The sequence below is a fragment of the Neofelis nebulosa genome, chromosome 10, assembly GCF_028018385.1.
Source record: "Neofelis nebulosa isolate mNeoNeb1 chromosome 10, mNeoNeb1.pri, whole genome shotgun sequence".
Lineage (NCBI taxonomy): Eukaryota > Metazoa > Chordata > Mammalia > Carnivora > Felidae > Neofelis > Neofelis nebulosa.
Window position 1 is genome coordinate 45,752,444 of NC_080791.1, and position 24,250 is coordinate 45,776,693.

Consider the following 24,250-nt stretch of genomic DNA (forward strand, 5'->3'; position numbering starts at 1 on the left):
AGAGAGAAAGGGAGACACAGAATCCGAAGCAGGCTCCAGGCTCCGAGCTGTCAACACAGAGCCTGACCCAAGGCTCGAACCCACGAACTGTGAGATCATGACCTGAGCTGAAGTCAGACGTTCAACCGACTGAGCCACCCAGGCAGCCCAACAGCATGCTTTCTTAATAAAAACCCTCACGAAAGTCAGGATACGGGATGCCTGGATCGCTCAGTCAGTTAAGCGTCCAACTTCAGCTCAGGTCATGATCTCATGGTCTGTGGGTTCGAGCCTCGCATCGGACTTAGTGCTGACAGCTCAGAACCTGGAGCCTGCTTCCAATTCTGTGTCTTCCTCTCTCTCTGTCCCTTCGCTGCTTGCACTCTGTCTCTCCCTCTCAAAAATAAATAGATATTTAAAAATTAAAAAAAAAGAAAGGGGTGCCTGGGTGGCTCAGTCGGTTAAGCGTCAGACTTTGGCTCAGGTCATGATCTCGCAGTCCGTGAGTTCGAGCCCCGCATTGGGCTCTGTGCTGACAGCTCAGAGCCTGGAGCCTGTTTCAGATTCTGTGTCTCCCTCTCTCTGACCCTCCCGCACTCATGCTCTGTCTCTCTCTGTCTCAAAAATAAATAAAGGTTAAAAAAAAATAAAAAAAAAAAAGTCAGGATAGAAGGAACATAACTTCACATCAATAAAAGCCATATACGAAAGACCCACAGCTAATATCATCCTCAATGGGAAAAAACTGAGAGCCTTCCCACTGAGATCAGGAACACAACAGGGATGCCACTCTCACCACTGTTGTTTAACATAGTGTTAGAAGTCCTAGCCTCAGCAGTCAAACTACAAAATGAAATCAAAGGCATCCAAACTGGCAAAGAAGAAGTCAAACTTTCACTCTTCACAGACGACATGATACTCTACATGGAAAACCCGAAACACTCCACCAAAAAACTGATAGAACTGATACATGAATACAACAAAGTCACAGGATACAAAATCTCTGTACAGAAATTGGTTGCATTTCTATACTCCAATAATGAAGCAACAGAAAGATATATCAAGAAATCGATCCCATTTACAATTGCACCAAGAACCATAAAATAGCTAGGAATACACCTAACCAGGGGTAAAAGATGTGTACACTGAAAACTATAGAAAGCTCATGAAAAAAACTAAAGAAGACAAACAGAAATGGAAAAATATTCCATGTTCATGGATTGGAAGAACAAATATTGTTAAAATGTTGATACTACCCATAACAATCTACACATTCAATGTAATCCCAATCAAAATAGCACCAGCATTCTTCACAGAGTTAGAACAAACAATCCTAAAATCTCTATAGAACCACACAAGTCCCTGAATAGCTAAAGTAATGTTGAAAAAGAAAACCAAAACTGGAGGCCTCATAATCCTGGACTTTAGCCTGTACTACAAAGCTGTAATCATCAAGAGAGTATGGTGTTGGCCTGAAAACAGACACACAGACCAATGGAACAGAATAGAGAACCCAGAAATGGAACTATTTATATATATGGCCAACTCATCTTGGACAAAGCAGGAAAGAGTATCCAATGGAAAAAGACAGTCTTTTTAACAAATGGTGCCGGGAGAACTGGACAGCAAAATGCAGAAGAATGAAACTGAACCACTTTCTTTCACCATACACAAGAATAAACTCAAAATGGATAAAAGACCTAAATGTGAGACAGGAAACCATCAAAATCCTACAGGGGAAAACAGGCAGCAACCTCTTTGACCTCAGCCACAGCAACTTCTTACTTGACATATCTCCGAAAGCAAGGGAAATAAAAGCAAAAATGTACTGGATGTCATCAAGATAAAAAGCTTCTGCACTGCAAAGGAAACAACCAACAAAACTAAAAACCAACCAGTGGAATGGGAGAAGATATTTGCAAATAACATATCAGATAAAGGATTAGTATCCAAAATATATAAAGAACTTACTAAACACAACAACCAAAAAACAAATAATCCAGTGAAGAAATGGGCAGAAGACATAAATAGACACTTTTCCAAAGAAGACATCCAGATGGTAAACAGACATATGGAAAGATACTCAACACTGCTCATCATCAGGAAAATACAAATCAAAACCACACTGAAATACCACCTCACACCGGTCAGAGTGGCTAAAATGAACAACTCAGGAGACAACAGACGCTGGCGAGGATGTGGAGAAACAGGGACCCTCTTGCACTGTTGGTGGGAATGCAAACTGGTGCAGCCACTATGGAAAACAGTGTGGAGGTTCCTCAAAAAATTAAAAACAGAATTACCCTACAACCCAGCAATAGCACTATTGGGAATTTATCCAAAGGACATAGGAGTGCTGACTTGTAGGAGCACTTGGTACCCCAATGTTTACAGCAGCACTATCAACAAATAGCCAAATTATGGGAAGAGCCCAAATGTCTATCAATTGATGAATAGATAAAGAAGATATGGTATATATATACAATGGAACACTACTTGACAATGAAAAAGTATGAAACCTTGTCATTTCCAACAACGTGGATGGAACTGGAGGGTATTATGCTAAGTGAAGTAAGTCAATCAGAGAAAGACAGATATCCTATGATTTTACTCATATGTGGAATTTGAGAAACTTAACAGAAGACCATAGAGGATGGGAAGGGAAAAAAAGTTACAGAGAGGAGGGCAAACCATAAGAGACTCTTAAATACAGAGAACAAACTGAGGGTTGATGGGGGTGGGGACTGGGCGGGTGGAGGAGCTGGGTGATGGGTACTGAGGAGGGCACTTGGTGGGATGAGCACTGGGTGTTGTATGTAAGTGATGAATCACAAGAATCTACTCCTGAAGCCAAGACAACGCTATATGTTAGCTAACTTGACATACATACATACATACATACATACATACATACATACATACATACGGAAAGAAGTCTTTAATGTTTTAAGAGTTTAAGGACAGAGTTAAAATAAACTTTGGAGGGGCGCCTGGGTGGCGCAGTCGGTTAAGCGTCCGACTTCAGCCAGGTCACGATCTCGCGGTCCGTGAGTTCGAGCCCCGCGTCAGGCTCTGGGCTGATGGCTCGGAGCCTGGAGCCTGTTTCCAATTCTGTGTCTCCCTCTCTCTCTGCCCCTCCCCCGTTCATGCTCTGTCTCTCTCTGTCCCAAAAATAAATAAAAAATGTTGAAAAAAAAAAAAATTTAAAATAAACTTTGGAAATTATAAAAATCTATTTGAGTTTCAATTATTAGCATTTTTCATACTGAAAAGAAAAAAACCTTTATAAATAAAACAAGTACCCATATCAAATGATTTTCACTTAAATTTCATGTCAGGTCTTAATATTAACATGTCAATGAAATCTTGAAGTCCAACCCAGTCATACACAATCTTGACTGTTCATTATTTAAAATGGCTTAAGGGGCGTCTGGGTGGCTCATTCGGTTAAGCGTCCGACTTCGGCTCAGGTCATGATCTTGCCGTTCATGAGTTTGGGCCCCGTGTTGGACTCTGTGCTCACAGCTTGGAGCCTGGAGCCTGCTTCAGATTCTGTGTCACCCTCTCTCTCTCTTCCCCCTCCCCTGCTTGTCCTCTGTCTCTCTCAAAAATAAATAAACATTAAAAATAATTAATAAAATAAATAAATAATAAAATGGCTTAAGAAGATTTCTATTATCACTAAAGCCACATGGAGGCAGTATGGTATCACTTAACAACTGAAGTTTGAAAATCAGAATTTTATTTAACTTTAATTCTCTGGTACTCTGTAATTTAATTTTGTCATTAAAATGAGGGAACAAGAGGTGCCGGAGTGGCTCAGTAGGTTGAAAGTCTGACTTTGGCTCAGGTCATGATCTCGTGGTCAGTCCATGAGTTCAAGCCTCACATCGGGTTCTATGCTGACAGCTCAGAACCTGCTTGGGATTGTGTGTCCCCTCTCTTTCTGCCCCTTCCCTGCTCGCACTCTGTCTCTCTCTCTGTCTCTCAAAATAAATATTAAAAAAAAAATTTTTTTTTTAATGAGGGAACAAGACTAGTTACCTAACTTTAAACATAAAAATTATTTAACAAAAACATACATTTATCACCAATATAAACATAATGTTGGGTCTACTCGGGTTGAAAGGGGAAGGAGGTCTAGGCAAACCCACTGAACCAAACCCCACAGGCAATGACCCTGTTCAGCAGGTCCTAACACACCTCAGCAAAAACAACAGAATTCTACTGCTCCTCTAAAAAAGAATTTGAAAATCACTGCAAAGATGATCTAGAAGCTTCCTAGTAGCTTTCTTGTCTATGATTTCTACAAATGAATTGAAATTGTTCTTACTAATCTTTACCAATCTTATCAACTCCTATCAAATTCTAAATCAAAGATGTTCTTATTTTAAGTAAATTACATAAAGAAAAATTAGGGTAACATCAACATCTAAGAGTCACACATACACAGAAAAGTTAAATCCTTTTCAAGTGATACCTATCTTCCCAAAGCCGGTTACATATAAAGAAAAAAACATTATACTTAATTAAAAAACCAAAATAAAAGTATATCTCTGCAATTTCAGTAGTAGTACCCAATCATACATTTCCTTATGAAGTGAACTACCGTATTTGTTCCACTAATCTAATTCCATCTCTAAAATTCAATAAATTATCTACCTGATAATATAACCGTTTATCTTTAACTAGCAGGCAAAGATTATCTTGTTTACCTTCACATTTTCACACACCCGCAAAAGTACCTGGCATATCTATCAGGCACTAAACAAATGGTTATGGAATTTCTAGACAAAGTGTTACTAAGAACCCAGCCTACTAGGAATATAGTAGAGACATAAAATATATTATAGAAACATAATCACAAAAGATATCCACTAGACAGGAGAAAAAAATAGTGATATCAATTTATTAGCAAGCAAAGATGTGATCAAGTAATTTACATTTGCATAAAATGTAATAATCTGCAAGGTATAATAAATATTTGAAAGCAAATTTTATCCTCTTAGGAGTCTTACAAAGTGTGATATAGATACTATTATCCTTTCTCTGTCAGAAAATTTATGTGGTTTACTTAAAAATATAAAAGTACCACAAAGACAAGTTGGAATTAGAAGTCAGCTTCATGTTCTTTCCAAAGCACTGCTTCTATGGTAGAAAATCTGTCCATTACTAACTTACCTTTAAATTCTGTAACTCACTGACTTTAGAATGAATAAAACCCTGACACACTCTTACTACTGGGAAAAAGCAGAGGATGTATTGTTATTAGATGAAATCCTATTCTGGTCTTAGGTTTCAATTTATTGTTCCCAAACAATGAGAAAGAGCATCTCCCTCCCAGCTTTATCTGAATTCCAACCCAGAACTAACAGCCTCAAGAATGAAAAGACAGTATCTCTGAAGGGCATGATATGCTGTATTAAAAGCAGACTCTTTTTGATAGGTTTCCCAGATGTGGTGTCTTCAACCTCAGTTCCAGTGTCAATTTGGTAGGTGCAGAATATCACAATATTGATTTATTTTATCACTTCTCCAGGGATGCTGAGTATCACAAGAAACTGGTAAGTCTATTAAATGCCATTTTACTATTAAACATTTGACTATATCTAGCCAAGATCTGAAGACAAACAGGTCACTTCCTTTTACTTGAGTATATTCTCTCTAGAAAACAAGTTACCTATTAAAATACTACTACAACAGGGCACCTGGGTGGCTCAGTCAGTTGGTTAAGCGTCTGACTTCAGGTTGGGTCATGAGCTCATGGTTTGTGAGTTCGAGCCCTGCATCGGGCTCTCTGCCTCCAGCACAGAGTCCACTTTGGACCCTCGGCCCCCAACTCTCTCTGTCCCTCCCCGCCACACACACACACGCTCTTTCTCTCTCAAAAATAAAAAAATAAACATTTAAAAATAATAAAATAAAATCGTAATAATAAAATACTACATCAGTTATGGGGAAGGAAGAAGTGCCAATAAGAACAAAAGGTGACCTAGGCCTGAATAGGAAGAACTAGGGCCTAGAAAAACAGTAACTTTTTGAATTTCCCAGGAGATTGTGACACTTTACTTCCATTCTTCTGTGAATCACTGGATTGACTGGAAGACAGGTGAAGCTCAGTGAACCACAACTAATGTTTTTTGATACAGGAAAGGGTGAATGTCTTCAACTTCTATGCAAAATTTAAGGAGGGGTGTGCACATCAAGGGGTACTGCCGAAAAAAGTGTTAAGAATCACTGTTTAAGAACTCTGTGTAATTGGGGTGCCTGGGTGGCTCAGTCGGTTAAGCGTCCGACTTCAGCTCAGGTCACAATCTCGCGGTCAGTGAGTTCGAGCCCCGCGTCGGGCTCTGGGCTGATGGCTCAGAGCCTGGAGCCTGCTTCCGATTCTGTGTCTCCCTCTCTCTCTGCCCCTCCCCCGTTCATGCTCTGTCTCTCTCTGTCTCAAAAATAAATAAACGTTAAAAAAAAAAAATTAAAAAAAAAAAAAAGAACTCTGTGTAATAAAAGTACCATTATTCCCGCAGGAAAACATTAAAATAATTAAACTTCCTTAACACCTCAGTAAATTAAAAGGTATCCTCACATTCTATTGAACTCCAAATTTTCTTATCTTTTAACAACATTATTGTGTCTAATTAGATGGACAATTGTCTTTTCTTTTTGTCTGGAAACCTTAATGTATATATTCTTTGGCTAACCTTCCAAAACTTTTTTAAAAAATTTTTTTACATTTTTTTTTTGAGAGACAGAGACAGAGAGAGAGAGAGAGAGTGAGAGAGAGAGAGCGTGCACATGCACACAAGTGGGGGAGGGGCAGAGAGAAGGCAGGGAGACACAGAATCCGAAGCAAGCTCCAGGCTCTAAGCTGTCAGCACAGAGACCAACCCAGGGCTCAAACCCACAAATCCAGAGATCATGACCCGAGCCCAAGTCGCTCAACCGACTGAGCAACCCAGGCACCCCTAACTTTCTGAAACTTTTGAATGACACTGTAACACATTTCATAACTAAAGTTATTAGGGAGTACAGTAGGCATCGTATAACTTCCAGATTCTAAGTGTTTATATATATTCCTTCTCTCTCCCTCTCTCTCTCTCTCTCCCTATCTTTGTGTGTGTGTGTGTGTGTGTGTGTGTGTGTGTGCGCGTGCTACAAAAAACAGGAAATTATAGATGAGAGAAAAGCAAAGTGAAAGTTGCTAACAATTGTAATGACTACTACGAGATATTTAATGATCTCAGAAAGTCTTTCAAGATACAATATATTTTCATCTGTCACAATGTTTTAGAACAGTATAAAAGTACCGCCTTAAAGTACAGGAATGGAAAAATAAGAGCAAGAGTCTATGATCATATTCTGTTATACACAGTAGATAATACAAAGTAAACTTTTCAGAAGACTGCAAGGTAATTTAATTTTCTTCCTGTGAAGATAACATGACACTTAAAGATGAAGATGCCAAGAATTTATAAACCAAATTCATGGTATTTTATTCACATATTATAGAGTTCATTCATTTTAGTCATATCTGCTTAGGAGTTTCATAACTACAACAGTGTAATCTAACAATGCAACACACGAGTAGGTTTAGAATAAATATGCAATTTTCAATATTTTAATCCATGTCATGTTTGAGCACCCTGCAGTTTTAACTTATCTAAACTAATACTAAATATCAAAGCAAATTCCATAGCAGTTCTACAAAACAAAATCCATCAGAACAACTTTCTGAACCACAAACAAAACACTTCCTAGAAACAGAAAGAGAAGACTAGTTCTTAACAGCCCACCTAGGGATAAACTAGATGTTACCAATGCTTCCTGCTGAGTTACTATGATCACAGTTCTTTGTGGCACAAATTTTTTGAGCAACCCTGGAAACAACTTCAAAGTTTTCTCAGAATCCCACAGTGACACGATTAAGATTTAAGTAAACTGCCCTCTTAGGAGGTTTCAGGAACTAGCTGGCAAAGCATGCTTAATTCTGTAAAGGGAAGGGGAAGACTGGGAAAGACGGATGGATGGATGGATGGATGGATGGATGGATGGATGGATGGGTTGGAGAGGGAGAGAAGTAGGAAGGAAAGAAAGTCAAACCAATATAGATGAAGACATACTTATGAAGACAGACAGATCTTCACTTACATATCTGTATCTATGTATATCATCACACATATGTGTATGTGTACAACCATAGTGCATGCTCTTACCTCATTAAATGCTTCTCGAAAAACCGATTACACAATTGAGTACAAAAATGTATAATCTCAGAGTAAAGACTTCACTATTAACTAAAGTTTTGGAGATTTAAAAATTAGGGCTACCACTATAATTTGACACTGCTAATCCTCCATATTCTGTTATCTTCCACTCTATTACTGACTTTATTAAAAATATGAACCGTACACTCATCTCAATGGACAACTGACTACTTAAACACTGTCGTTTACCACCTTCTAACCTCAGATTTCTTTTTATTGTGGATTTTCACTCTAATCTCCCACAGCCCCAGTGACCACCTATAAGAAGAAAATTTCAAATTTTATTTATGACTACCATGCTTCTTCTGAATCGAGACTCACACTTCAAGCTGCCTGCTGGCTATCTCCACCAACATATCACTGATTTTCTTCATGAATTAAGGGCATAATTATAAATTCTTTTTCCTTAAAGTAAAAACTGTAATATTAACACACTTCACTTTGGTAACTAGATGTACATAACTTCAACCTTTCTAGGTTACATATAATCTATTAAGGAGTCTTGATATTTAATGAAATCTTACTAAAATTTGTGGTAAATAAAAAATACTTTCTCAAAGCAAGTAAGACCATTAACTTTTACACAATTTTAGATAAACATAGACCAGACTCATTTAAAATAAGATATACTATAAAGAAACTTATAAAAAGATGGAGCAAAAAAATTGCTTTTCTATGTTTAAAGGTGAACTCCAAAAATTTTTTTTTAAATCTGCTTTTTAAAAAATAAGTCACAGAGTGCCTGGGTAGCTCAGTTAGTTAAGTGATCAATTCTTGATTTGCGCTCAAAGTCATGATCTTGTAGTTTGACGGACAGAGCCCCACATCAGGCTCTCCACTGAAAGCATGAAGCCTGCTTGGGATTCTCTCTTCCTCTCTCTCTCTGCTCCTCCCCCATTTTCTCCCCCTTTTTCTCTCTCTCTATCTCTCTCAAAAACAAGTAATAAACATTTTTTAAAAATAAAAAATATTAAAAATAGAACTACCCTACGACCCAGCAATTGCACTACTAGGTATTTATCCACGGGATACAGGTATGCTGTTTCAAAGGGGCACATGCACCCCAATGTGTATAGCAGCACTATCAACAATAGCCAAAGTATGGAAAGAGCCCAAATGCCCATCAATGGATGAATGGAAAAAGAAGATATGGTATATATATATATATATATATATATATATATATATATACACACACACACACATATATACATACACACACACACACACACACACACACAATGGAGTATTACTCGGCAATCAAAAAGAATGAAATCTTCCCATTTGCAACTACGTGGATGGAACTAGAGGGTATTATGCTAAGTGAAATTAGTCAGAGAAAGCCAAATATCGTATGATTTTACTCGTATGAGGATTTTAAGATACAAAACAGATGAACATAAGGGAAGGGAAGCAAAAATAATATAAAAACAGGGAGGGGGACAAAACAGAAGAGACTCTTAAATATGGGGAACAAACTGAGGGTTACTGGAGGGGTTGTGGGAGGGGGGATGGGCTAAATGGGTAAGGGGCATTAAGGAATTTACTCCTGAAATCATTGTTGCACTATATGCTAACTAACTTGGATGTAAATTTAAAAAATAAATTACATTTTTAAAAAAACTAAAAAATAAAAATAAAAATAAAATAAAAAATAAAAGGCTAAAATTTAAATTGTTAATTAGACCTCAAACCAGGATTTGTGGTGGCTATACATATACACACACAACCACACAACTCTCAAGAAAAAAAAAAAGAACTAGAGAGCTATTTCCAGGTAATAACTTCATCACCTAATAAACAACAGAACTAAATCACCATACATCACACAAGGTTCAATTACTCCACAATCACATCAACATAAGGATCAATTTTTCTTCAGCAACCACAAGAAAATCCTTACAAAGAAGCTACAGTTAAAATTTTGATTAGGTCAGACTATTCCAATTAATATTCAGAACAGATCATAATTTATAACTACCTACAAATTTTCTGAGACTATCTAGTGTCTACATATAAAACACTAGTGCAATAGCTCACTTAAAAGAAATGAAAGCAGAAAGCTTTAAAATAAAAGTTTGTTATCAAAAGCAAAAAGAGAGCAGGAATTAAACTAGTAACTAAAATCCAAGTTATCACCTCACTTCCAGGAAACCTCTTTGTGCCTTAAAAAGTTATAGTTCTTAATATCAATAGCACAATTTTACTTTGGTGTTATTGTATTTAAACACATGTTTATCTTCAAAGAAAAGTTTGATTTTTTTAACTAAAATTATAAAAAATAATACCTAGACTAATATATCAAGAGAAAACAATGGAGCAATCGACAATGCACACATATATTAAAAATTGGTATATGACAAAGGCCATTACAAATCCATGGAGAAAGAATGGATAATTGAATCCCTGGTACCAGAGAAAGACCATTCACCAGTCAAAGAAAGGGAGTGGGGGCAGCAAAATAAAAGAGATCATATGGCAAGCAGACTTAAAATGGACCTAAATACATTTCTACGTTTTGCAAGATGGTGGAATATTAACATTAAGAAGCTCTAAAGTTAAAGATATCTAAGTAGTCCTTAGAGCAAGCACTAAAAAAAGAAAAACAAAAAAATACATAAAAATGGACTAAAAAAAAAAAATGTCTTCTTCCAAGTTTCCAGTTTCTGTGCAAGGAGCTTGGAAGTCCTCACTTATTCCTAACAGCAAGTAAAAAAGCTAAGGAAACTGAAAACTCAACAACTCTTTTTAGATCCATAAGAGAAGCGAGGTCACCCTACAAACTATTGCCCCCAAAACTGAAGAGACTACAGGCAGATAGAGAATCACAATCTACCAGAACAAAACCAGCTAAAACCTCAGAGGGAATGAGAGCCAGAACAGGAAACCCTAAATTGATAAACTGCAAGAGGCTCAGTGTGGACAAGTCTGAGAGTGAAAAACTCAAGGGGTGCCCAGTCATAGAGGGACCCTCATACCTTTGTGCATTTTGCCTCTGGGAACTTAACTAAGTAAGTAACAGGGGGAAAGCCGCTTATTTACACTTCCAAGTAGGGGAAACACAGAGGAATCATTTTGAAATGAGCCAGAGCATTCTGTTCTTAACAGGGCCTGTCCTTGGTAAAAGCTAGTTTACCAGAGCCTAACCTACTAGGGCATTACAAGAGCCTAAGTGACATGGGGAAGGGAAATACCTAACTCCAGCCAGCTTTAGAATTCCACATTCAAGAAAGCAAAATATCCAACTCCAGCACATTCTAACCATCCTGCCCCACCTAAGAGGAAAAGAAAAACTGAGAAAGGCTTATAAAGTTCAGTCTAGAGACACAGGCTCACTAAGAGACTGAGGCCTAACCACAGGACTATAGAACAGTTTCCTTCCCCCAACACCTCACCACATTAGTAACAGCCTATTACAGTAATTCCTTTCACCTGGTACATCATGCCCAGCTATCAAGAAAAAAATTACAAGGCACATCAAAATGCAAAAATCACAATTTGAAGACACAGAGCAAGCATCATAACCAGACACGGCAGAGATGCTGGAATTATCAGACCAGGAATTTAAAATTAAAACAATGATTAGGGCACTCTCCTGGCTCAGTAGGTAAAGAACCCTGGACTCTTAGTCTCAGGGTCATGAGTTCAATCCCCACAATGGGTGTGGAGTCTACTTTTAAACAAACAAACAAACAAACAAATAAAACAGAAGAATGATTAATACTAAGGACTAAAATGGATCAAGTAGATAGCATACAGAAACAGATGAGCAAGGTAAGCAGAGAGATGAAATTCCACAAAGAAAAGGAACTACAGCAGAAATGAAGAGTGCCTTCGATATAATCATATCGTTAGTAGACTGGACACAGCTGAGGAAAGAATCTCTGAGCTAGAGAATATATCACCATACCCTTGATATATCACAGAACCCTTGCAAACTGTAAAACAGTAAGAACAGAGACTAGAAAAAAAAAAATACAGAATATCCAAGGACTACAAAAAGTATAACATACACATAATGGGAAAAGCTAAAGGAGAGAAAGAGAGAATAGAACAGGAGAAATATTCAAAACAATAATGACTGACAGTTTTCCTAAATTAATGTTAGATACCAAACCACATATGAATAAAGTTCAAAGAACACCAAGCAGCATATATGCCCAAGAAAAAAAACACACAACAACACAACTACATCTAGACATACCTTATTAAAACTACAGATAAATAAATATAAAGAAAACCCTGAAAGAGGCCAGAGGGAAAAAAACCACCTTACCTATAGAGGAACAAGGATAATTGCATCCAACTTCTCCTCAGAAACCATGCAAACAAGAGAGTGGAGTGAAATATTTATTGTTGACAAGGGGAAAAAAAAAACAACCTAGAATTCTGTACCCTGAGAAATTATCCTCACTTTATCGCACCAAAAAAAAATTGAGAATATTTGTTGCTAGTGGACCTGCTCTGCAAGAAATGTTAAATGTTCTCTAAAGAGGAAGAAAACAATACAGATAAGAAACTCATCTACATAAAGAAAGGTGGAACATTAAACAAAAAACAATTTTATTTTTCTTATTCTTAATTGCTCTAATAGATAACAGTTCATTCAAAATAATACTGTAACAACATAAAAATAATGTAATAATGTAATCAAAGCAACAATGTAATTGATTTTGTATGCTTATGTATATATATGAGGGGTATGTGTGTGCGTGTGTGTGTGTGTGTGTGTGTGTGTGTGTCATGAATACTTAGATATAACTGAATGATAGCAATGACATAAGGGACAGGAAGAAGGAATTAGGATTACATTATTATCATAAGGTATACTCACTACCTATGAAAAGCTATAGTGTTATTTGAAAGTAGAGTAGGATTAGTTGTAAATGTATATTACAAAACTAGGGCAACCACTAAAAAAAGTTTAAAAAAAGTATAATTGATTACTAAGAAAGGAGAGAAAAATGGAACCATATAAAATGTTCAATTAAAACCACAAAAGGCAGAATAAGTGGGAAGACAGAAAATCAAAACAAACAACAAGGGAACAAAAAGAAAACATGAACAAATGTAGTAGATATGAATCCATCTATATTAATAATCACTTTTAATGTCAATAGTCTAAGTATACCAATTAAAACACAAACATTACCAGAGCTGATCAAAAAACCACGACCCAACTACATGTTGTATACAAGAAATCTACTATAAAGACATACAGATTAATTAAGCACATAAAAAATTATAATAAATAAAATAAAATAAAATAAAAAGCACATGAAGAAATGCTCTATAACATTTGCCATTAAGGAAATGTAAATTCAAACAATGAGATACTACCACACTCCTATTAAAATGGCCAGAATGCAGAACACTGGCAACACTAAGTGCTGGCAAGGATGTGGAGCAACAGAAACTCTCATTCACTGCTGGTGGGAAAACAAACTGGTACAGCCACTTTGGATAACAGTTTGGCAGTTTCTTACAAAGTCAAACATACTCTTAACATATGGTATAGCAATCATACCCCTTGGTAATTTACCCAAAGGGGTTGAAAACATAAATACACAAAACCTGCACATGAATGTTTACAGCAGCTTTACTGGTATTTGCCAAAACTTGGAAGCAACCAAAATGTCCTGCAGCAGGGCAAAAGATAGACAGTTGTATATCCAGATGATGGAATATTATTCAGCACTAAAAAGAAATGACCTATCAAGTCATGTAAAGACATAGATGAGGCTTAAAGGCATATTAATAAAAAAAAGAAGCCAATCTGAAAAGCTGACATACTGTATGATTTTAACTATATGACACTCTGCAAAAGGTAAAACTACAGAGACAGTTAAAAAGATCAGTAGTCACCAGGGGTTGGGGGAAGGGTGAAATGAAGGCCAAGTACAGAGGATTTTTAGAACAGTGAAATTACTTTGTAAGATACTATAATGGTCAATATGTGTCAATGTAAAAGCTGGTGAACATGAATAAGAGCTATAGTCTAGCTGGCAATATTGTCAATTTCCTGGTTTTTTATTATACTACAGTTACATAAGATGCTATCCTGTGGAGAAACTGATTAAGTTTTCATGTGTCTCTCTGTATTATTTGTGTAATATTCCATGACTCTATAATCATGTCAAAGTTAAAAGTAAAAGAAAGATAATAATAAAACAGAGTACATAGTGACAAATATAATAAAAAGCCAAATATATTAGTTGTGTAAGTAAATGTATATGGACTGAACTTACATTTTCAAATAAAATGATTTTTTCAGATTGGAACTCCAAATATAGCCCAAATTTATGTGGCACATGAGACAGACATATAAAGTGTTTCAAGAAGATAAAGACATACTAGGCAAATGCAAGCAAAAAAAAAAAAAAAAAAAAAAAAAAAGGTAACTAAAAATTTGGAAGTCAAGCCAAAATACATTAAATGAAATAAAGAGCATACTTTCTGTTGTTGTTGTTGTTGACTTTTTTTAATTCAATTTTAATTTTTTTTAATTTACATCCAAATTAGTTAGCATATAGTGCAACAATGATTTCAGGAGTAGAGTCCTTAATGCCCCTTACCCATTTAGCCCATCCCCCCTCCCACAACCCCTCCAGTAATCCTCAGTTTGTTCTCCGTATTTAAGAGTCTCTTCTGTTTTGTCCCCCTCCCTGTTTTTATATTATTTTTGCTTCCCTTCCCTTATGTTCATCTGTTCTGTGTCTTCAAGTCCTCATATGAATGAAGTCATATGATTTTTGTCTTTCTCTGACTAATTTCACTTAGCATAATACCCTCCAGTTCCATCCACATAGTTGCAAACGGCAAGATTTCATTCTTTTTGATTGCTGAGTAATACTCCATTGTATATATATACCACACCTTCTTTATCCATTCATCCATCGAGGGACCATCTGGGCTCTTTCCATACTTTGGCTATTGTGGATAGTGCTACTATAAACATGGGGGTGCATGTGTCCCTTTGAAACAGCACACCTGGGGCGCCTGGGTGGCGCAGTCGGTTAAGCGTCCGACTTCAGCCAGGTCACGATCTCGCGGTCCGTGAGTTCGAGCCCCGCGTCAGGCTCTGGGCTGATGGCTCGGAGCCTGGAGCCTGTTTCCGATTCTGTGTCTCCCTCTCTCTCTGCCCCTCCCCCGTTCATGCTCTGTCTCTCTCTGTCCCAAAAATAAATTAAAAACGTTGAAAAAAAAATTTAAAAAATAAAAAATAAAAAAAGAAACAGCACACCTGTATCCTGTGGATAAATGCCTAGAAGTGCAATTGCTGGGTCGTAGGGTAGTTCTATTTTTAGTTTTTTGAGGAACCTCCATACTGTTTTCTAGAGTGGCTGCACCAGCTTGCATTCCCAAAAAAGCATACTTTTTAATGCTAGAAATTGCACCTGGAATTAAAGATACACCCTAAAACCATATTCAATAGCATAGATCTGATAGCTATCTACCAACCTTTGAACTCCCAATAAAAGAATGCACTTTTTTCAAATGTTCAAAACATAGTTACAAAAATTGAGCATAAATTAAGCCACAATAAAAACCTTATAAAGTTTCATACGGAGAAAATACTGCGAACATTCTCAGATAAGAATGCAATAAAACTAGAAATTAATAACAAAGGGACCATTTAATCTTCTTTAATAGAAAATTCTCAAAAGCCAGAATATTCATCACTAAACTATTCTAGAGCAGTAAAAAAGAGGAAAACTTCTGTAATATTTATGAAGTAAATGACACTCAATCCTAATGAAGAATACACACACACACACACACACACACACACACACACACACACAACAATTAGCCAATCCACAAATTGTGATTATCATGATCAACTCAGGTTCACTCCAGCAAAGGACTGTGGAATGTCAAGAAATCTAATTCCCCCAAATTAACAGGTTTAGTGAAAAGATCTGATGATTGCCACTTTAATCACATATTCAAACTTGGAACTACTTGGAAGTATGGACCTGATGGCCTCTGCATCATCTATGAAGTATATTCTTACCAAGAATGTTTAATCTAAATGCTATCAAGTCTTTAGACTAAACTTCAGTTTATAGGAAATACATGAATTAAATGAAACAATTAAACAATGCCATGAGGAAAAAATTCAGACAAAACCAGAAAAGTTTTACACCCAAGACAACTGTCACATCAATAAGTCAATGTCATGGGGAGAGGGAAGGAGTGAGGAGATTTAGCTAGATTAAAAGAAAATAAAGAAACAAAACTCTATACATAATCTCCACTAGAGTCTATTTCAAAAAAACAGCAATAAAAGCATTTTAGGACACTACGGACTAGCTGGTATTAGGGAGTGACTGTTGATTTTCTTACTTTGATAATAGTGTTGTAATTACACAGGAAAATACCCCTATTTGAATGCTCAAGTATTTAGGAGTAAAGTGTCATGATGTTTACAATGATTCACACACATACACACACATAACCACACATACATATAATCACTTACAACTAAGTAAAAATAGCAAAATGTTAACAACTGTTGACTCTACGTGGGTACACAAGTATTCAATTTCAACATTTTCTGTTGAAAAGTAGGCAAATAACTTCTAAAATGCTTATTACTCAAGTGCTAAAAATAAATAAGAGCAAACTTGGTTTAAAGCATCTTTAAAGTTTCGTGTATGATTTAAAATCATATTTCTAAAACCAGTATTCACATTTTTAAATAAATCAAGTAGTTGCAGTAAGTGACAGAGCCAGTTGCCTAAACCAGATAGTACAGCTCCAGAATCCACACTCTTAATACTCAGTACTATTCTGTACTATACTCTCAGGTGTGATAACCTATGTTTCTAGTGATTCTGACTTGATTATGCTGGGGCAACAATATCCACCAGTCCTTTGATTTTGGTAATTTTAATAATCCAAAAGTATTCTGACACAAGCAAAGAACCAAATGTTTAGACACCATTATGTTACACAAGAAGGCATTAAAAATGGCCTCAGGTGGTTTAAGTAAATATTTAATTAACTGGTAAGATCTATCTATACTCTTAACGTGAGATGAGTGACTCTAGCGAACATCTTCATAAACTGGATGATGACCTTATCTTGATTAATACATGACCCCACTGTGACTCTCTGGAAAAAAGATGGAATCAAAGCAGTTCTCAGCAATGAAAATCATTATTCATGAGACAGTAAAAATTCCTTTATGCAAAAGTTTTACCTTCAGCTGTTTACCTGACTGAATAATTTACATAACAGCTTATAGCATTTTAAAGAAATCTTATGTCACTTGAAACACTTTCAGGCTTATATAAATGAACATATTTTTTTCAATGAGAGGATGCCTTAAAAATAATAACTGACTTTAACAGATATCACTCAATGAGTTGAAGCAAATTACAGATGTAGATGATAAAAGAAAACTGTTAATTTTCTCAAGTGTGATAATGGTATTGTCATTATGGAAAAGACCTTCAATTAGATTTGTGTATGTCATGTTTTATTTAGAGATAACTCTCTAATTTTTTAGTAAACAAAGACCAGTGGGTATTATTATTCTATAAAGTCAATCTTTATATTTTAATGAACTTAATAAACATAAATAACAATACCAATACAAAATTAAATTTTCCATCAAGTATCTGTAAGACTAAAAATATATGTGGAAATATATCTCACCCCTGGACTATAAGAAATAGTAAGTCAAAAAAATTTTAGTTGGGGTAGAGGACGGTAAACTAGTTCTATTAAATATGTAGATATATGAAAATTTACCTGCTTTTTCTTTCAATTAGAATGGCCACATAAGATGCTGGCAAAGCGGCACCAAAGCCAGGACTCCAAGAGTAGAATTTTCCAAGTATCCTCCTGAAATTCAAATTTGGAATTTTTGTATGAAATTTTTATTTGGTTATTTCAGTTATTACGAACAGAAGTTCCCCTTCTTCACTCCACACTCTACCTAAATGTCTCACAGCACCTCAAATTCAACATGTCCATAACCAAACTAACTCATTAGCTCTCTCCCCTATCGCCATGAACGTGCTCTCTCTCCTCTATTTTCCTAGGTTAATAGGATCAACGACGACCTACCCACTTATGTGTGACACTTTGAAACAGCCTTAGCTTCTCCCTTTTCCTTTTCCCCACACATTAAATCATTCCCTTAAGTTTTTCCATATGCAATCGAACTCTCAAATTCTCCAATCTGCTACCCCTGCCTTAGTTAAGTCTCTTACCATCTCCGAATCTGGTTACTACAACAGCAAACTAATAAGTGTCTCTCCTTCCAATAATTTAGTCAGTCACATTCATTCAGACATTCCCTAGATCCAACATTACTATGCAAACCCTCTATGTTCTCAGTTTCTTATCAAATGGGAACAATAATATTATCTATCTCATACAGTTGTCATGAGGACTACATGAGCTATTTCTTAGCACCATGCACAGCACATGGAAAGTGCTAAGGAAATGTTAGCTGTTATAATTATTATTACTACCCCTATTTCTTAACGCATGATAAATATTTAACAAATGTCACCCCTTCTTTGCTTCTACAATCCTTGATAACATTTTCTTATGGTACTTACTAAAGTAATGTATATTTTTTAGTTTTATTTAGATATATATGTATATCATTTTTCACTTACTAGAATATGTCCCTTGAAAGTAAAAATCTACATGGTGTTCACATGCTATAAAATGGCCATTAGCTGCTTGGGTTTTTAAAGAGATCAAAAAAAAAAGATATTTGGAAATGTTAGGAAGATTTTTTTCCTTTCAAAGACACTATGTTCCTAAGAAAGGGAGAAGCAGCACATAAAACTTGCAAAAAAATAATCTGAACAAAGTTGGTCCATGGATAAAAAACACATTATAAGAAAAAATGTAAATACATACACATAAAGATTAAGGATCACCAATGAAATGATATTTTTAACTGAAGCTTAGCTTTAAAAGAATTAGAAAACCTACAGAGCATATGAAATATGGGTATTTCTAAAATGAACATCAGCAACTTCCTGTTCGAGAAAACTAGAAGTGATTCTTCCTCCAATATAAAATCCACAAAGGCCATAGGAAGTTACTGAATGTAAAAATCAAGAAAAATAACTCAATGAGTCAGTTAAAGGAGGAACATAGATGTAACTATAAGCATTTTAAGTATAAGTATTATAGGTATTTGCATTTCCACAAATTAACCAGTTTCACAGAACATAAAGAAATATGCTACAACAGCAATTTATGATTATTGTAATATTTTAAGCATAATTATTTTATAACTTTATTTTTAGCGTGTGAACAAGTATTAGAAAGTTTCCAGAGTACATATGATAGTTTCTTACACACACTTTCAAGTCAATTTAAAGGCATAATTTCCTCAGTAGTATAAACCTTATCAATTATTTTCTGCATAATCTGTAAGTTTATAAATATTAATGTTTTGACGAGAAAAAATCTGTAAAGGATATTTGAAAATTATCTTTTTAATTGCAGTTAATGTATACCTACAGAACTACTCTGGGCAACAGTAATATGAAAATGATGTAAAGTTACTATTTTAACTTGACAGATTTAAGAAAAACACTAGTTGGGATTTTCAACAATCAATGGGAAAAAAGATAAGAAGTAAATATCTAATAAACATGTTAAGGCATGTCACAGCACTAAAAACTGAATTCTAACTGATCTATGTCATAGGAAGCCTGTGACATAGATAATTATAAGACTTAATGAGGAGAAGTTTCATCAATAGGATATGCCAGAAGTTAACTTACTGTTTTACATATAAACACAAGCATTTTATAGTCTTTTTGAAGTCTAGTCACTGTATGTGGACCTCACCTACACCATGCACAGTTGCTTTGAATTCTTGATCCATGAAATTGGAAAGTTAAGATATCCTAATCAACAACTTGGTAAATATAGTAGGCCTCAGAAAGCTCATGATACACCAAAGCACTTTTGCTATATAATCATAGCAATAATTTGAAGTCTGTATTAATCTTTAAGCCAAGAGGCCCACAACTCCTATTTAACAGCCTTTCTTTGAGATACATAAATGCCATTTGATAGAGAAAAAAAATATACAAGCAGTGACCTGCACAACATTTACATAAACATCTGTTTGTTTCACAGTTCCAACAAAAGAATCTGTTTTAACCTCCAGTGGTGATTATGAGTACCAACCTTAAAATGCAAAAGAAAGCCATATACAAGGCCCCATTAGCAGTCAGAAATGAAGCAGATTGTAGGATCTCAGGGAGTAGTTTGTGTAAATAATAGTCTAATTTTCGTTTCCGGAGAATTGCTGCAATCTGGAAAGAGAAAGGCTTTTTTGTTTAATCCAACCAATTTTTCCCACCTAACTTAGCTCTTATGTGAAAGCTACTGAATAACAGCATATATTCTAAAATTGAAGTTAAAACTCTGGTATTTTACTGACTCCTCTACAAAAATACAATTTATGGGACAGAAAAGAAGACACTTTAATCTATTGAAGGTATAATGGGTAAAATACATACCAAGAAATTACATCATGGGTCATAAAGAATAACTACCAAATGTTGTATTTATAATGCCTTAAAAACAGTGTTAAACTGAATAATGGAATGCATTTTTAAATGGCAAAAATAAAGCACAATTCAAATAGAAAATGAATGTCAAAAACAAAACTATTTACAGATATTATCAGCCTGGATATTAGAGAACCTCAGTGATAGAAACCAAAGAAATTCATTCAGGTATTCAAATAGGACTACTGTGTGACAAAACCATGCTAGGAACACAAAAAGCAAAAAGTAAAATTAATAATTTCTGGCCCACTGGAGCCCGTTAAAGAAAGAAAAAAAAAAAAAAGCCCTGAAGAACAAAACAAACATTGAGAATCTAGTCTACTACAAGTTGGTACCACAATATTGGAACAAGTTCCTGTACCAAGGATTGTAGAAGTTTGTCACAAAAATATTTCATAAAGAATATCATGTTATGAGTCTTCATGACTTATCTTTTAAATTTAAATTTAGATTGAAAACATATTTTAGTATTTTTTGTATGTGACCTCAGAATTTAAAAAAATTTTCAAGATTAAAACAAACAAAATAAGCTCTGAACTAATTTAGTAAGGATATTTAAAAATCAAGACATGAGATCTAAGTATTTATCGAGTACATACACAACATAAACAGAATATGAATTGCAATATGGTATGATAAGATACAGTTAGAGATCCTGAAGAATCATTGTTAGTAATACTATACGAAGTGCCTTGGAAGTTTATCAAAGAGTGAGTTTAACATAGGAGTGTGCAGCAGTTTCATTGAGAAAGGGATATGAGCTATATTTGGAAAAATAGCAGAATTTTACAAGCCACAGGGAAAAAATATTTTTCCATCACAATGAAACAACGTATCAAAAGAGGAAAAGTTAAAACAGCATAATTAGGGAATGAGGAAGGGATTGTAAGGAAGGGCAACAGTGACTTGAAAGTAGACTAGAGAACTGTATTCACTCCCCACCATCCCAGACATAACGCTTTTCCTAAGGTCAGTGATCAATAAATCCAATGGACTTGTCTCAGTGCTCTTCTTACTCCACCCCTTTGAAGACCCTGAAACTGACCATCTCCTGTTGCATTCAATTAAACAACTTGTTAATAAGAACTATGCCATACACAGCAAAAACGATGACTAAGATCGAATCCCTGCCTTCTAGGCGTGTAAAATCTTGATAGGGAAATAGACACATAAACTAGAATATGGCAAATGCTAGACTAGAGGAAGAAGAAACTGCTATAGAAATACACATTAGGAAATGACTAAAAGGAAATGGGACTGGGAAGGTGATGATGTCTAGAAGATAACACTGAACTTTCTAAGACAGATCTTAACAAATAGGTAGAATTTTGATAAAAGAAGTTGCTATAGTTTCCATGACAATGAATTCTTTTCATCCTCCTATTATATCTCTAAATGTTTTTTCCTTCATTAGCATTTCTTCAGATCACTACTCATTCTACATATGCTCTCTTTCCAATGGCATCATCTATCATCTCAAAGTAGGAATTCCTATTATAACTCCAACCTCTTCCCTAAAGTCTTAATACATCCTTCAAATATCTATTGGACATATCAATAAATATGTAACACAGGCATCAAAAAACTCACCACATCCAAAGCAGAACTCACTATATTTCACACACACACACAAAAAAAAAAATGGTTTAACCTCTGAGTTTCCCACCTTATCTCAACCACCCAATTACTTACAAACAAAATCTGTCACAATCACTCCCTGATCCTCAAGCATCTCATCGGTTCTAATGGTCTCCCAGTATCTTCAGGTTTGAAAATGTAATGTCTCTTTCATTTTAGACTTAACAATGGGCAGAATCTGGCACTATGTTATATATTCAAATAGTTACAGAAAAAAATCTTCTCTTTTCCTGGAAAGGAAGAAACAAAACTATCCCTGTCTGTAGATAATCTGATTGTCTACACAATATCCCAAGCAACATATAAAATCAAACAAACAAACTAAACCCAATCTCCTAGAATAAGGCAGCTCAGCAAGGGCACAGGATACAGATAAACCTAAAAAAATCATTTGTATTTCTATATAAAAGCAATCAACACATGGATGCAAAAATTTTAAATACAGTAGCATTAATAAATCCTCAAAAAAAAAAAAATACGTAGGGAAAAATCTACCTGTATAGGACGTATACGCTGCAAACTACACAATGCTGATGAAAGAAAGCAAAGGTGTAAATAAATGCTTGTGGACCAGAAGACTCAGCATGTCAATTCTCCCCAAAGTGACACAATTTCTATCACAATCTCAGAAAGATTTTTGCAGACAGGTATAGACAAGATTATCCTGAAATAGATACAAAAAGTGAAGAGATTATAAGAGCTAAAACAACTTTGAAAAAGAGAATCAAATGAGAAGAATCAGTCCACTCAATTTTAAGATTTACTATGTTGATAGAGTAATCAGGCTTTATGATATTGGCAGAGAAATAAACAAATAGGTTAATGAAATAGAACAGAGAATCAAACCATGAGAGACACTTAAAAACTGAGAATAAACTGAGGGTTGATGGGGGGTGGAGGGGAGGGGAAAGTGGGTGTTGGGCATTGAGGAGGGCACCTATTGGGATGAGTGCTGGGTGTTGTATGGAAACCAATTTGACAATAAATTTCATATTTAAAAAATAATTAATTAATTAATAAATAAATATTAAAAAGCAAAAACAAACAAACAAAAAAGAAATAGAACCATGCAAATACTTCCAACTAAAAGACAGCCTTTTCAACAAATGGTGCTAGAGTAAGTGGTTATCCACAGACCCAGAAAATTTTAAGTAAAAGTTAAAAAATAACCTTAACCAAAGTCTCACACTTCACACAAAATTTAATTCAAAATGGATCACTGACATAAATGTAAAAAAACTACAACATTTTAGGGGAAAAAAATCAGACAAAATCTTAGGGATTTAAGGCTAGGAAAAGAGTTCTTAGACATGAGACCAAAAACACAATTCATAAAAGGATAAACTGTAGGGGTGCCTGGGTGGTTCAGTTGGTTAAGCATCTGACTTTTAATCTCAGATCAGGTCTTAATCTCAGGGTCATGAGTTCAAGCCCCGTGTTGGGCTGCACACTGGGCATTAAGCCTACTTTAAAAAAAAAATTTTAAAGAAAAGGGAAAACTGTAAATTACACTTCAGAATTAAAACTTTTTCTCTTTAAAAAACTTGTTCAGAAGATAAAAAAACTAGATACAGACTGGGAGAAAATACTTGTAAACTACATATCCAGCAAAGGATGATATAGTATCTGGAATATATAAGGAAATCTCACAACTCAATGGTAAAAAATTAATGTAATTAAAAAGTGTCAAAGATATGAATAGACATTTCACTGAAGATGTGCAAATGGCAAATAAGCACACTAGCCATTAAGGAAATGCAAATTAAAACCCACAAATGAGCTATCACTATACAACCATCAGAA

General features: G+C 35.3%; 1 protein-coding gene across 2 annotated transcripts in view; it reads right to left on the bottom strand.

The window, feature by feature from the left end:
- TMEM135 (transmembrane protein 135) overlaps window positions 1-24,250 on the bottom strand; it is a 265,370-nt gene that overhangs the window by 219,394 nt on the left and 21,726 nt on the right. For both annotated transcript variants that reach the window (XM_058687538.1, XM_058687537.1), the window contains exons 2-3: window positions 20,424-20,551; window positions 18,006-18,098 (exon numbers count right to left, since the gene is read on the bottom strand). In XM_058687538.1, the coding sequence (XP_058543521.1) occupies window positions 18,006-18,098; window positions 20,424-20,551 (221 nt within the window). The remainder of the gene's footprint in view (window positions 1-18,005; window positions 18,099-20,423; window positions 20,552-24,250) is intronic.